The sequence below is a fragment of the Lissotriton vulgaris genome, chromosome 10 (assembly GCF_964263255.1).
Source record: "Lissotriton vulgaris chromosome 10, aLisVul1.2, whole genome shotgun sequence".
NCBI lineage: Eukaryota > Metazoa > Chordata > Amphibia > Caudata > Salamandridae > Lissotriton > Lissotriton vulgaris.
This window is the reverse complement of record NC_141698.1, coordinates 906,042,350-906,059,397: the sequence shown is the minus strand read 5'-3', so window position 1 is coordinate 906,059,397 and position 17,048 is coordinate 906,042,350. Positions and strand designations below refer to the sequence as shown.

General features: G+C 48.0%; 1 protein-coding gene across 1 annotated transcript in view; it reads right to left on the bottom strand.

Annotated features, from left to right (window-relative positions):
• LOC147688989 (putative acyl-CoA dehydrogenase 6) overlaps positions 1-14,058 on the bottom strand; it is an 860,942-nt gene extending 846,884 nt beyond the window's left edge. Inside the window, exon 1 of the mRNA XM_086941879.1 lies at positions 13,834-14,058. Coding sequence (XP_086798005.1) covers positions 13,834-14,058 — 225 coding nt within the window. The remainder of the gene's footprint in view (positions 1-13,833) is intronic.
• Between the last annotated feature and the right edge of the window lie 2,990 nt (positions 14,059-17,048).

Sequence of the window (17,048 nt, the reverse complement as noted above, 5' to 3'; positions counted from 1 at the left end):
TTGTTTCCATCCCAGTATAAGAATTGGCTTGGTAGTTTGGTCTGCCCTGTTCCCATGATGCACTGGGCCAGGGACAGACTAATTTGCATGTAGCCAGATTCTGAGCTGGGATGGTGCAGTGAGCTAAAAAACGGTGATGGATCAAGCCCTGATCTTTGGACTGGGTAGGAGTGTTCTGCTTAATTCAGACACTCTGTCCATCACCACCCCCTTTTCTGAATCGCTATGTAATTTAGGGCATAGCTTTAAACCTGTTAACTAAAATTGTGTGCATCAAACGTGCCACTTGCGCTGTATTTGAATGCTCCTTTGAGCTATCTGTTGTATCTAGACGTATCACATAACTAAAACATATGCGTTAATTAAAACAGGCAGACCTATTGTCTTTGCCAGTCCTTGTTAGCAGTGTCTGCCTTTCTGATTGGGCCTGGGATGAGGCAGGCATGCACAAGCGTCAGGCATGCACAAGCGTCAGGCATGCACAAGCGTCAGGCATGCACAAGCGTCAGGCATGCACAAACGTCAGGCATCAGACATCCACAAACGTCAGGCATCAGACATCCACAAACGTCAGGCATCAGACATCCACAAACGTCAGGCATCAGACATCCACAAGCGTCAGGCATCAGACATCCACAAGCGTCAGGCATCAGACATCCACAAGCGTCAGGCATCAGACATCCACAAGCGTCAGGCATCAGACATCCCCAAGCATCAAGCATCAGACATCCCCAAGCATCAAGCATCAGACATCCACAAACATCAGACATCCACAAACATCAGACATCCACAAACATCAGACATCCATCAGGCATCAGGCATCCACAAGCGTCAGGCATCCACAAGCGTCAGGCATCCACAAGCGTCAGGCATCCACAAGCGTCAGGCATCCACAAGCGTCAGGCATCCACAAGCGTCAGGCATCCACAAGCGTCAGACATCAGACATCCACAAGCAACAGGCATCAGACATCCACAAGCAACAGGCATCAGACATCCAAAAGCAACAGGCATCAGACATCCAAAAGCAACAGGCATCAGACATCCAAAAGCAACAGCATCAGACATCCAAAAGCAACAGGCATCAGACATCCACAAGCAACAGGCATCAGACATCCACAAGCAACAGGCATCAGACATCCACAAGCAACAGGCATCAGACATCCACAAGCAACAGGCATCAGACATCCACAAGCAACAGGCATCAGACATCCACAAGCATCAGGCATCAGACATCCACAAGCATCAGGCATCAGACATCCACAAGCATCAGGCATCAGACATCCACAAGCATCAGGCATCAGACATCCACAAGCATCAGGCATCAGACATCCACAAGCATCAAGCATCAGACATCCACAAGCATCAAGCATCAGACATCCACAAGCATCAGGCATCAGACATCCACAAGCATCAAGCATCAGACATCAGACATCCAGTAGCATCAGACATCCAGTAGCATCAGACATCCAGTAGCATCAGACATCCAGTAGCATCAGACATCCAGTAGCATCAGACATCCAGTAGCATCAGACATCCAGTAGCATCAGGCATCAGACATCCACAAGCATCAAGCATCAGACATCCACAAACATCAAGCATCAGACATCCACAAGCATCAGGCATCAGACATCCACAAGCATCAAGCATCAGGCATCACACATCCAATAGCATCAGGCATCACACATCCAGTAGCATCAGACATCCAGAAGCATCAGACATCCAGAAGCATCAGACATCCAGAAGCATCAGACATCCAGAAGCATCAGACATCCAGAAGCATCAGACATCCACAAACATCAGACATCCACAAACATCAGACATCCACAAACATCAGACATCCATCAGGCATCAGGCATCCACAAGCGTCAGGCATCCACAAGCGTCAGGCATCCACAAGCGTCAGGCATCCACAAGCGTCAGGCATCCACAAGCGTCAGACATCAGACATCCACAAGCAACAGGCATCAGACATCCACAAGCAACAGGCATCAGACATCCAAAAGCAACAGGCATCAGACATCCAAAAGCAACAGGCATCAGACATCCAAAAGCAACAGGCATCAGACATCCACAAGCAACAGGCATCAGGCATCCACAAGCAACAGGCATCAGACATCCACAAGCAACAGGCATCAGACATCCACAAGCAACAGGCATCAGACATCCACAAGCATCAGGCATCAGACATCCACAAGCATCAGGCATCAGACATCCACAAGCATCAGGCATCAGACATCCACAAGCATCAGGCATCAGACATCCACAAGCATCAGGCATCAGACATCCACAAGCATCAGGCATCAGACATCCACAAGCATCAGGCATCAGACATCCACAAGCATCAAGCATCAGACATCCACAAGCATCAGGCATCAGACATCCACAAGCATCAAGCATCAGATATCAGACATCCAGTAGCATCAGACATCCAGTAGCATCAGACATCCAGTAGCATCAGACATCCAGTAGCATCAGACATCCAGTAGCATCAGACATCCAGTAGCATCAGACATCCAGTAGCATCAGGCATCAGACATCCACAAGCATCAAGCATCAGACATCCACAAACATCAAGCATCAGACATCCACAAGCATCAGGCATCAGACATCCACAAGCATCAAGCATCAGGCATCACACATCCAATAGCATCAGGCATCACACATCCAGTAGCATCAGACATCCAGAAGCATCAGACATCCAGAAGCATCAGACATCCAGAAGCATCAGACATCCAGAAGCATCAGACATCCAGAAGCATCAGACATCCACAAACATCAAGCATCAGACATCCACAAGCATCAGGCATCAGACATCCACAAGCATCAGGCATCAGACATCCACAAGCATCAAGCATCAGGCATCACACATCCAGTAGCATCAGGCATCAGACATCCACACGCATCAGGCATCAGACATCCACAAGCATCAAGCATCAGGCATCACACATCCAGTAGCATCAGGCATCACACATCCACAAGCATCAGGCATCAGACATCCAGTAGCATCAGACATCCAGTAGCATCAGACATCCAGTAGCATCAGACATCCAGTAGCATCAGACATCCAGTAGCATCAGACATCCAGTAGCATCAGACATCCAGTAGCATCAGGCATCCACAAGCATCAGGCATCCACAAGCATCAGGCATCCACAAGCATCAGGCATCAGACATCCACAAGCATCAAGCATCAGACATCCACAAGCATCAAGCATCAGGCATCAGACATCCACAAGCATCAAGCATCAGACATCCACAAGCATCAAGCATCAGGCATCCACAAGCATCAGGCATCAGACATCCACAAGCATCAGGCATCAGACATCCACAAGCATCAGGCATCAGACATCCACAAGCATCAAGCATCAGGCATCACACATCCAGTAGCATCAGGCATCACACATCCAGTATCATCAGACATCCAGAAGCATCAGACATCCAGAAGCATCAGACATCCAGAAGCATCAGACATCCAGAAGCATCAGACATCCAGAAGCATCAGACATCCAGAAGCATCAGACATCCAGAAGCAAGCATCAGACATCCACAAGCATCAGACATCCACAAGCATCAGACATCCACAAGCATCAGACATCCACAAGCATCCAGAACCATCAGACGTCCACAAGCATCCAGAAGCATCAGACGTCCACAAGCATCAGACGTCAGACAACCAGGAGCATCAGACAACCAGGAGCATCAGACAACCAGGAGCATCAGACAACCAGGAGCATCAGACAACCAGGAGCATCAGACAACCAGGAGCATCAGACAACCAGGAGCATCAGACATCCACAAGCCATCCACAAGCGCCAGGCATCCACAAGCGCCAGGCATCCACAAGCGCCAGGCATCCACAAGCGCCAGGCATCCACAAGCGCCAGGCATCCACAAGCGTCAGGCATCCACAAGCATCACACATCCACAAGCATCACACATCCACAAGCATCACACATCCACAAGACACAGACATCCACAAGCATCAGGCATCAGACATCCACAAGCATCAGGCATCAGACATCCACAAGCATCAGGCATCAGACATCCACAAGCATCAGGCATCAGACATCCACAAGCATCAGGCATCAGACATCCAGTAGCATCAGGCATCCAGTAGCATCAGGCATCCAGTAGCATCAGGCATCCAGTAGCATCAGGCATCCAGTAGCATCAGGCATCCAGTAGCATCAGGCATCCAGTAGCATCAGGCATCCAGTAGCATCAGGCATCAGACATCCAGTAGCATCAGGCATCAGACATCCACAAGCATCAGACATCCACAAGCATCAGACATCCACAAGCATCAGACATCCACAAGCATCAGACATCCACAAGCATCAGGCATCCACAAGCATCAGGCATCCACAAGCATCAGGCATCCACAAGCATCAGGCATCCACAAGCATCAGGCATCAGGCATCCACAAGCATCAGGCATCAGGCATCAGACATCCAGTAGCATCAGACATCCAGTAGCATCAGACATCCAGTAGTATCAGACATCCAGTAGCATCAAGCATCAGACATCCACAAGCATCAGGCATCAGACATCCACAAACATCAGACATCCACAAGCATCAGACATCAGACATCCACAAGCATCAAGCATCAGACATCCACAAGCATCAAGCATCAGACAGACATCCACAAGCATCAAGCATCAGGCATCAGACATCCAGTAGCATCAGGCATCAGACATCCAGTAGCATCAGACATCCAGTAGCATCAGACATCCAGTAGCATCAGACATCCAGTAGCATCAGGCATCAGACATCCAGTAGCATCAGGCATCAGACATCAAGTCAAGTCAAGTCAAAGAATTTATATAGCGCACTACATACCCAGAGGGTCTCAAGGCGCTTAGGGAGGGGAGGAGGATTACTTGTCCAGTAGCATCAGGCATCCAGTAGCATCAGGCATCCAGTAGCATAAGGCATCCAGTAGCATAAGGCATCCAGTAGCATCAGGCATCCAGTAGCATCAGGCATCCAGTAGCATCAGGCATCCAGTAGCATCAGGCATCAGACATCCAGTAGCATCAGGCATCCACAAGCATCAGGCATCCACAAGCATCAGGCATCAGACATCCAGTAGCATCAGACATCCAGTAGCATCAGACATCCAGTAGCATCAGACATCCAGTAGCATCAGACATCCAGTAGCATCAGACATCCACAAGCATCAGACATCCACAAGCATCAGACATCCACAAGCATCAGACATCAGACATCCACAAGCATCAGACATCAGACATCCACAAGCATCAGACATCAGACATCCACAAGCATCAAGCATCAGACAGACATCCACAAGCATCAAGCATCAGACAGACATCCACAAGCATCAAGCATCAGACAGACATCCACAAGCATCAAGCATCAGGCATCAGACATCCAGTAGCATCAGGCATCAGACATCCAGTAGCATCAGACATCCAGTAGCATCAGACATCCAGTAGCATCAGACATCCAGTAGCATCAGACATCCAGTAGCATCAGACATCCAGTAGCATCAGACATCCACAAACATCCAGAAGCATCAGACGTCCACAAGCATCCAGAAGCATCAGACGTCCACAAGCATCCAGAAGCATCAGACGTCCACAAGTATCAGACATCAGACAACCAGGAGCGTCAGACAACCAGGAGCGTCAGACAACCAGGAGCGTCAGACAACCAGGAGCGTCAGACAACCAGGAGCGTCAGACAACCAGGAGCGTCAGACAACCAGGAGCGTCAGACAACCAGGAGCGTCAGACAACCAGGAGTGTCAGGCATCCACAAGCGTCAGGCATCCACAAGCGTCAGGCATCCACAAGCGTCAGGCATCCACAAGCGTCAGGCATCCACAAGCGTCAGGCATCCACAAGCGTCAGGCATCCACAAGCGTCAGGCATCCACAAGCGTCAGGCATCCACAAGCGTCAGGCATCCACAAGCGTCAGGCATAGCGTCAGGCATCCACAAGCGTCAGGCATCCACAAGCTTCAAGCATTCACAAATATCAGACATCCACAAACGTCAGACATCCACAAGCAACAGACATCCACAAGCAACAGAGAGCCACAAGCAACAGAGAGCCACAAGCGACATCCACAAGCGTCAGGCATCCACAAGCGTCAGGCATCCATGAGACATCCACGAGCGTCAGGCATGGACGAGCGTCAGGCATGGACGAGCGTCAGGCATCCACAAGCGTCAGGCATCAGACATCCACAAACGTCAGGCATCCACAAGCGTCAGGCATCCACAAGCGTCCATTTCAAACTGACTTTGTTGGTCAAAAAAAGGATAAAAGTCTAACTTGCCCCGACTGGAATCAGACCCCAGATACTTCCTGTTGCACACACAAATATGTGGTGTAGTTAACTTGCTGAGGTGCCTTCACTTCATGGCTGGATAGAAAAAAAACTGAAAGGAGGCAGTCAAAACAATGAGAACACTGGTAGTCCGGCTTCTCAGCACACACTGTGCCCGCCTGCTCAGAAAGCCCAAAACTGTCAGATAAGACGCTTTGCCTATGTGAAGGAACTAAGATCTGGACTCAGGTTTTATGCCTTTGAAGCCAGAGGCCACATGTCTGCCTCCTTTTGTTTGGTTACAGTGATTAACATCTGCCAATTCATCTTTATTAGTAGCATAACACAGGTGCTCGAGGGGAAGTTGAATCAAAATTAAAATTGCACACAGTAAATTCCTAGAATACGGGATGTTTACTGTCGCCCTCTATCTATCTATCTATCTATCTATCCATCTATCGCCCTCACTCTATCGCCCTCACTCTATCAACTATCTATCTCCCTCACTCTATCTTTCTATCTATATATCGCCCATACTCTATCTATCGCCCTCTATCTATCACCCTCACTCTATCTGTCTATCTATCGCCCTCACTCTGTCTATCTATCTATCGCCCTCACTCTGTCTATCTATCTATCGCCCTCACTCTATCTATCGCCCTCACTCTATCTATCGCCCTCACTCACTCTATCTATCGCCCTCACTCACTATCGCCCTCACTCTATCTATCTATCGCCCTCACTCTATCTATCTATCGCCCTCACTCTATCTATCTATCGCCCTCACTCTATCTATCTATCGCCCTCACTCTATCTATCTATCGCCCTCACTCTATCTATCTATCGCCCTCACTCTATCTATCTATCGCCCTCACTCTATCTATCTATCGCCCTCACTCTATCTATCTATCGCCCTCACTCTATCTATCTATCGCCCTCACTCTATCTATCGCCCTCACTCTATCTATCGCCCTCACTCTATCTATCGCCCTCACTCTATCTATCGCCCTCACTCTATCTATCGCCCTCACTCTATCTATCGCCCTCACTCTATCTATCGCCTTCACTCTATCTATCGCCCTCACTCTATCTATCGCCCTCACTCTATCGCCCTCACTCACTCTATCGCCCTCACTCACTCTATCGCCCTCAGTCTATCTATCTATCGCCCTCACTCTATCTATCTATCGCCCTCACTCTATCTATCGCCCTCACTCTATCTATCGCCCTCACTCTATCTATCGCCCTCACTCTATCTATCGCCCTCACTCTGTCTATCTATCTATCGCCCTCACTCTGTCTATCTATCGCCCTCACTCACTCTATCTATCGCCCTCACTCTATCTATCGCCCTCACTCTATCTATCGCCCTCACTCTGTCTATCTATCTATCGCCCTCACTCTATCTATCTATCGCCCTCACTCTATCTATCGCCCTCACTCTATCTATCGCCCTCACTCTATCTATCGCCCTCACTCTATCTATCGCCCTCACTCTATCTATCGCCCTCACTCTATCTATCGCCCTCACTCTATCTATCGCCCTCACTCTATCTATCGCCCTCACTCTATCTATCGCCCTCACTCTATCTATCGCCCTCACTCTATCTATCGCCCTCACTCTATCTATCGCCCTCACTCTATCTATCGCCCTCACTCTATCTATCGCCCTCACTCTATCTATCGCCCTCACTCTATCTATCGCCCTCACTCTATCTATCGCCCTCACTCTATCTATCGCCTTCACTCTATCTATCGCCCTCACTCTATCTATCTATCGCCCTCACTCACTCTATCTATCGCCCTCACTCACTCTATCTATCGCCCTCACTCTATCTATCGCCCTCACTCTATCTATCGCCCTCACTCTATCTATCGCCTTCACTCTATCTATCGCCCTCACTCTATCTATCGCCCTCACTCTATCGCCCTCACTCACTCTATCGCCCTCACTCACTCTATCGCCCTCACTCTATCTATCTATCGCCCTCACTCTATCTATCGCCCTCACTCTATCTATCGCCCTCACTCTATCTATCGCCTTCACTCTATCTATCGCCCTCACTCTATCTATCGCCCTCACTCTATCGCCCTCACTCACTCTATCGCCCTCACTCACTCTATCGCCCTCAGTCTATCTATCTATCGCCCTCACTCTATCTATCTATCGCCCTCACTCTATCTATCGCCCTCACTCTATCTATCGCCCTCACTCTATCTATCGCCCTCACTCTATCTATCGCCCTCACTCTGTCTATCTATCTATCGCCCTCACTCTGTCTATCTATCGCCCTCACTCACTCTATCTATCGCCCTCACTCTATCTATCGCCCTCACTCTATCTATCGCCCTCACTCTGTCTATCTATCTATCGCCCTCACTCTATCTATCTATCGCCCTCACTCTATCTATCGCCCTCACTCTATCTATCGCCCTCACTCTATCTATCGCCCTCACTCTATCTATCGCCCTCACTCTATCTATCGCCCTCACTCTATCTATCGCCCTCACTCTATCTATCGCCCTCACTCTATCTATCGCCCTCACTCTATCTATCGCCCTCACTCTATCTATCGCCCTCACTCTATCTATCGCCCTCACTCTATCTATCGCCCTCACTCTATCTATCGCCCTCACTCTATCTATCGCCCTCACTCTATCTATCGCCCTCACTCTATCTATCGCCTTCACTCTATCTATCGCCCTCACTCTATCTATCTATCGCCCTCACTCACTCTATCTATCGCCCTCACTCACTCTATCTATCGCCCTCACTCTATCTATCGCCCTCACTCTATCTATCGCCCTCACTCTATCTATCGCCTTCACTCTATCTATCGCCCTCACTCTATCTATCGCCCTCACTCTATCGCCCTCACTCACTCTATCGCCCTCACTCACTCTATCGCCCTCACTCTATCTATCTATCGCCCTCACTCTATCTATCGCCCTCACTCTATCTATCGCCCTCACTCTATCTATCGCCCTCACTCTATCTATCGCCCTCACTCTATCTATCGCCCTCACTCTATCTATCGCCCTCACTCTATCTATCGCCCTCACTCTATCTATCGCCTTCACTCTATCTATCGCCCTCACTCTATCGCCCTCACTCACTCTATCGCCCTCACTCTATCTATCTATCGCCCTCACTCTATCTATCTATCGCCCTCACTCTATCTATCGCCCTCACTCTATCTATCGCCCTCACTCTATCGCCCTCACTCACTCTATCGCCCTCACTCACTCTATCGCCCTCACTCTATCTATCGCCCTCACTCTATCTATCGCCCTCACTCTATCTATCGCCCTCACTCTATCTATCGCCCTCACTCTGTCTATCTATCTATCGCCCTCACTCTGTCTATCTATCTATCGCCCTCACTCTATCTATCGCCCTCACTCTATCTATCGCCCTCACTCACTCTATCTATCGCCCTCACTCTATCGCCCTCACTCACTCTATCGCCCTCACTCACTCTATCTATCGCCCTCACTCACTCTATCTATCGCCCTCACTCACTCTATCTATCGCCCTCACTCTATCTATCGCCCTCACTCACTCTATCGCCCTCACTCACTCTATCGCCCTCAGTCTATCTATCTATCGCCCTCACTCTATCTATCTATCGCCCTCACTCTATCTATCGCCCTCACTCACTCCATCGCCCTCACTCACTCCATCGCCCTCACTCACTCTATCGCCCTCACTCACTCTATCGCCCTCACTCTATCTATCGCCCTCACTCTATCTATCGCCCTCACTCTATCTATCGCCCTCACTCTATCGCCCTCACTCACTCTATCGCCCTCACTCTATCTATCGCCCTCACTCTATCTATCGCCCTCACTCTATCTATCGCCCTCACTCTATCTATCGCCCTCACTCTATCTATCGCCCTCACTCTATCTATCGCCCTCACTCTATCTATCGCCCTCACTCTATCTATCGCCCTCACTCTATCTATCGCCCTCACTCTATCTATCTATCGCCCTCACTCACTCTATCTATCGCCCTCACTCACTCTATCTATCGCCCTCACTCACTCTATCTATCGCCCTCACTCACTCTATCTATCGCCCTCACTCACTCTATCTATCGCCCTCACTCACTCTATCTATCGCCCTCACTCTATCTATCGCCCTCACTCTATCTATCGCCCTCACTCTATCTATCGCCCTCACTCTATCTATCGCCCTCACTCTATCTATCGCCCTCACTCTATCTATCGCCCTCACTCTATCTATCGCCCTCACTCTATCTATCGCCCTCACTCTATCTATCGCCCTCACTCTATCTATCGCCCTCACTCTATCTATCGCCCTCACTCTATCTATCGCCCTCACTCTATCTATCGCCTTCACTCTATCTATCGCCCTCACTCTATCTATCGCCCTCACTCTATCTATCGCCCTCACTCTATCTATCTATCGCCCTCACTCTATCTATCTATCGCCCTCACTCTATCTATCTATCGCCCTCACTCTATCTATCTATCGCCCTCACTCTATCTATCTATCGCCCTCACTCTATCTATCTATCGCCCTCACTCTATCTATCTATCGCCCTCACTCTATCTATCTATCGCCCTCACTCTATCTATCTATCGCCCTCACTCTATCTATCTATCGCCCTCACTCTATCTATCGCCCTCACTCTATCTATCGCCCTCACTCTATCTATCGCCCTCACTCTATCTATCGCCCTCACTCTATCTATCGCCCTCACTCTATCTATCGCCTTCACTCTATCTATCGCCCTCACTCTATCTATCGCCCTCACTCTATCTATCGCCCTCACTCTATCTATCGCCCTCACTCTATCTATCGCCTTCACTCTATCTATCGCCCTCACTCTATCTATCGCCCTCACTCTATCTATCGCCCTCACTCTATCTATCGCCCTCACTCTATCTATCGCCCTCACTCTATCTATCGCCTTCACTCTATCTATCGCCCTCACTCTATCTATCGCCCTCACTCTATCTATCGCCCTCACTCTATCTATCGCCCTCACTCTATCTATCTATCTATCGCCCTCACTCTATCTATCTATCTATCGCCCTCACTCTATCTATCTATCTATCGCCCTCACTCTATCTATCTATCGCCCTCACTCTATCTATCTATCGCCCTCACTCTATCTATCGCCCTCACTCTATCTATCGCCCTCACTCTATCTATCGCCCTCACTCTATCTATCGCCCTCACTCTATCTATCGCCCTCACTCTATCTATCGCCCTCACTCTATCTATCGCCCTCACTCTATCTATCGCCCTCACTCTATCTATCGCCCTCACTCTATCTATCGCCTTCACTCTATCTATCGCCCTCACTCTATCTATCGCCCTCACTCTATCTATCTATCGCCCTCACTCTATCTATCTATCGCCCTCACTCTATCTATCTATCGCCCTCACTCTATCTATCTATCGCCCTCACTCTATCTATCTATCGCCCTCACTCTATCTATCGCCCTCACTCTATCTATCGCCCTCACTCTATCTATCGCCCTCACTCTATCTATCGCCCTCACTCTATCTATCGCCCTCACTCTATCTATCGCCCTCACTCTATCTATCGCCCTCACTCTATCTATCGCCCTCACTCTATCTATCGCCCTCACTCTATCTATCGCCTTCACTCTATCTATCGCCCTCACTCTATCTATCGCCCTCACTCTATCTATCGCCCTCACTCTATCTATCTATCTATCGCCCTCACTCTATCAATCTATCGCACTCACTCTATCAATCTATCGCACTCACTCTATCAATCTATCGCATCACCACAGCATCACTCAACCCCACCACAGCATCACCACTCAGGGGCACCACAACATCACTATGTGCTACCACAGCATCACTGAATGCCACAGCATCACTTGTCGCCACCACAACATCACTCAGCGCCACCACAGCATCAATCTGTGCAACCATTCAACAACAACTGGTTCAAATATGTCCTCTCAATGTTTCAAGCTTTATTACAAAGGTCACAAAAAGATGTTAATATTTCACTTCTGTTCTTGGATTTTCGTCACAATAAAATACACTGAACATAATCTCTACAAAAGTTATTTACAAAAGTTTAAGCTATTGCCATTATAAATTACAATAACTTTTGTATTCAATATTTTTAAAATTTTAAAGCCATTGTTATTTGTAATATCAATACATCCAAGTCACGTAAATACAACACATATTGCATTACAAATGCTACAGGTGTCACATTTGCAAAAGTTAAAACTATTGGCATTGTAAATGACAAAGCTATTAATTTCGCTATTTTCAAAACCAACACAAATAAAAAATGTGTAATTTACAATACCAATAGCTCAAACTTTCCTAATGCGAGACCTATTGCATTGCAAATGCTTGTTGGAGAAGGATCCAGCATGTAGGCCTTGGAGTCTCAGAGACCCCTCTGAGAGAGTCAACTGCGTATAGGGAGCCTCAGGCAACAGGGATGGGGAAATGATACCACCTCCTCAGGGATCACAGCTTACTGGACTTGTGACGCAGCTTTGTCTACCGGTTTGTGTCCCCATCACCCTCCCCTCCTCTTTCCCTCCTCCATTCTCTGTCTTCTTCCCCTGCTCCTACTCCCCTGAATCTCTCCCCTTGCCTTTTTTTTTCCTTTACGTATATGTCTTTTTGTTTTGTCTCGACTGTACATGTTACTATGTTTGCCAAGCTCTAATAACTGTGCAACCTTTGTAATGATGTAACCTGCAACTATGTTCTGATTCTCATGTAAAGCGCTCTGATACCTCCGGGTCTAGCCAGCGCTATATAAAACCTTTAAAATAAATAAATACAATAAATAAGGGATTTCCATAAATACTTTTTGGATAGGTCTTATGCATGCATATGTATTAAGCAATAACCAGGGGCGCTGGAATTAGGCTTTCACTTTCTTATTGCTATATTTGGGTGCTCAGCTGGTACTAATGAATTGAAAACCTTTTCCAGACAGTGTTAAATTATGTAAAAATGACAAAATAAGGAAATAATACTATTACAATGCAAAGGAGGACTGGGCCAATCCCCTTGCTTAAAGCTATATTTGGGGGCTCAACTGGTGCTACTGAATTGAAAACCTTTGCCAAACATTGTTAAACTATGTAAAAATGACAAAATAAAGAAATAATACTATCTCAATATGTGCCGCGTTATAGTGCATATTTTGACTTTTCCTGCCTTATAACATAGTCAACTGCCGCATAATTCCAGTGGCCCTTGTGTCAATAACGGATTGTGTAGGAATATTGAGTTTTTTTCATTCTAGACCTTCGCAGGAGGTCACAGTGCCCATGTACAGGAATGCCCAAACATCAGGTGCAGCGGTCAGCTGATAAACGACATGGGAGGAGGAGCAGGCGGTAGCCTTCGAACTCCGACAGACGCCCAACCTGGGCATCAATACGTCTTTTTGTGTGCTTGTTTGGCGTTCAGCTCTAAATCAGCAAACAATACTCTAATGCCAAAGCCAAATAAAACACATGGGTGCAGGAATCCGACGGAACATGATACCTTTCTGAGAGATTCCCTCAAGGCGTTGTGCTCTTGGCTGTATATGATGTGATCTGTGCTGGAGACAGCTCGGTTTCCTGAGACAGACGTTTGTCCAGAGACATGCCTGCGCTGGTGCAGCCGCCTGAAAATCACTCGAGGGGGTACAGCGCCGAACTCCACCAAACGCTTCCAACCCATGTTCCGTTCTTCAGCCTGTAAAAACTTTGAGAGTCCTGTACGCATGCGTATGTCAACCAACTTCCTGCCCACGTGACCTGGGAACATTTTGTTTGATTTGCATCCTGGGGCAGCGGATTGGCTGACAGCTAGCCTGCTATTCCCCATTGGCTGCAGCAGGCAATGGTATGGCCCCATGCTAAAGTCTCTCTCTAATGTGCTGGACTGTTAGGATTTGTATTCCCTGCAGCTTAACTCTTCAACGCACACTCTGTTGTCCTCCGAGCTTGTTTAACACTTCAAATTTGCCCGTTGCTACCTGGAAGAAGAAAGGGAAAATCAAGAAATCATAACATAAAAAGCCGGAAGAAAAGAAACTGAGCCCTTAAGTCGTATGAAGTTCGCGCCATATAAAAACGCATTAAATAATGCAATTGCCGAGAAAGGGATAATCAATTGAATGGAATGATACATGAGCGAGAATTATTTCCCGGTTCAGTTGCGCTTGATAATATCCAGGCCTCGTTTATTTCCTCAGGGACGTTTGGCTTTGTCGTCTCTGGGTGTAATTTCCCGTTTACCTCGTGCAGGTTGGCAAGCCTGGCGGCCCTCAACACTTTGAACAGGTGCAGTACCTAATCTGGCAAAGCATAGTGCCAAGTGTGTGTGCAGGCCAAACCTTGTCTTAGAAGTCGCTGTGTGTCGAGAGCATAGTTATTAAAGATGTGGCGAGGCTGCTCAAAATAACAATGACCTACAAGGTGGCGGCTACTACGTGGAACACCAAAGACACAGGTCTCCAAATGACAGCAGCAGGGCTTTCAGGAGACTCACTTGGAATATCACCTAAGCAGTAACAGTGTCACAGGGCCGGCTCTAGGCTCATGGTGGCCCTGTGCAGGAAGCGTAGGTGGGGGCCCCCGGAAGAGGGGGGTCCGGACGGGGCGGAGCTCAGGAAGGTGTTTTACTAATAATACGTCCAGAAAAGTCGTTAGATGATTGACCAGTAATGCATAGAACCCCCCTTCTCCCACAGAAAGTTGTGATTGGCCCCTAACACTCCCATATATCACTGATATTCATAGACCCTCAGTTCAATGGGGCCACAGGAGCTGCAAGGACCTGTGTCATGCCTCTACCAATATCATGTGGCGAGAGAGTAATACTCCTCTGGGAGGACCCAAAATTTACTCTATGTGTATATTTGAAAGCTTTGTCACAGTAGGTCAAACAGACAATCGCACAGACGTAAAAAATGTCTCATCACACGATCTAGGAGAACTTTTAAAAAAATGTTCTCAGGTTCCAGGGAAGAGATGACCCCCCAGATTTGGTAAGTGATAACAACTCTCAGTGACCATGTACTCTGCCCCTGTCGTAGTTAAACCTGAATCCTCTGGCCAGCGATGGGGCGGCGAAGGGACCCGCTCACCCCACTGAACCCAAAGAGTTGACAACTGCATACAAAGAAATGTTATGATTTTTGTTATTGTTGTTATAATACCTGGAAGTTGAAGCATGCTTGTAATGTGTGTCTCACATAGTTCTTAGCTTCTGACCTGCTTAGACATATTCGTCCTTTATTTTGTTCTTGTTTCTGGTTGAGGCTCAACTCCCTGATTGGCTGGTTAATTATTCTATGACACGTGGGATGTTAGGAGCTCTCTGAGTGGCCAAGTGTCGGCTAGGCTGGTGTGAAAGAAAAGTGCATCGTTTTTTCCTTGCTCCCAGAAATTTCTCCTTAAATTAATTCTTGAAAATGGTATTTTTGATTGTCGCTCTGGTAATCTAGTTGATAGGGTGGGAAGGACTTTCATCGGTTAGTTTGGTGTGCGGCCACTAATTCCTTCGAGATACTGTGGTGCATTTTTGAAAGCCATCTTTAACTCATCTTTTAGCCAGAGAAGTTGGTTGCTTTAGGGAATGTGCTTGAATCTGGGGTACATTCTGACTGAGTTGTGGCCACCTATTGACCTGCATTTGAGAGGCCGGTGGGCCAGGGGAAGAGTCATCCAAAAATAGGGTATTTGATTGTTCAATGTTGGCAGGAGTTCTGCAACTGAGCAGTGCCTTCTGGGACTTGTAGTCTTTATTTCAGCTCCCGCTGTTGGACCCACAGACCCCTGATAAGGGGTTGTCATAGGAAACAGCACGGGCAGGAAACCGGTGCCACAGAGAAACCCGAAGATCATTTGCAGATTGTGAGGCAAACCCTGACACGTAACTGACTTCCCCAAACTCACCCGGCCTTTCTGGAAATACCCCGAGTTTCCTTTAGGACATCTTAATGTGTGTGTACAGTAACAACAATAATCAGACAGAGAAACCCTTCTTTGGGCCAAGGAAACAAACATGAACACGCCTGTGTACTCGAGCACCGCCAATCTCTCAGCTCGGCCCCCTCTCACGTTCCCTGTGTGGGGACAAGTCACTGAGAAGCAGTGTGAAGAAAGACACAGAGCGAAGGGTTGGGTAGCTGCCTGCAGGAAAGAAGACTTGGACAGTGAGACAAGGACATGCCTCGTGCCCTGGCACACTGTGGTGTTAAGGCACCCTAGGCCAGGGCCTCTCTCCACTCTGAGAGTCACAAGATCACACGGTGGGTCTCAGTGGAGCGCTGACTCTGGAATGACACACCCTGCACCGCAGATCGAGGCACTGCCCTCTCCCGCCACACCTCCTGCATAGTGGGACGTTGTAATGGACAATTGTGTAGAAGGCACCGCCCACCCAATCTTCCCTATGCACTGAATACAAATGTTAGTGTTACACAACTCAATGTTACTTTATTAGTTCTGTTCACAGGATGAAAGGATGAGACATCTCCCCCTGGATTCAAAACTCCAACAGACAGATCTCTGGAGTAGAGCACTGATCCACTGAGCTATTTTACCAGCTACAAGATTAGATTAAAGGGTCATGAAAAAAGATGTATCAAGTGGACTCGGAGAGAAAGGAAACTCTGACGTAGACAACAGTTCATAAACCCACTGAGCTAGTAGTGTGGCTCACTGGTTAGAGGCGGCAGACCCGCGAGCAGAGGACGGCCCGGGACC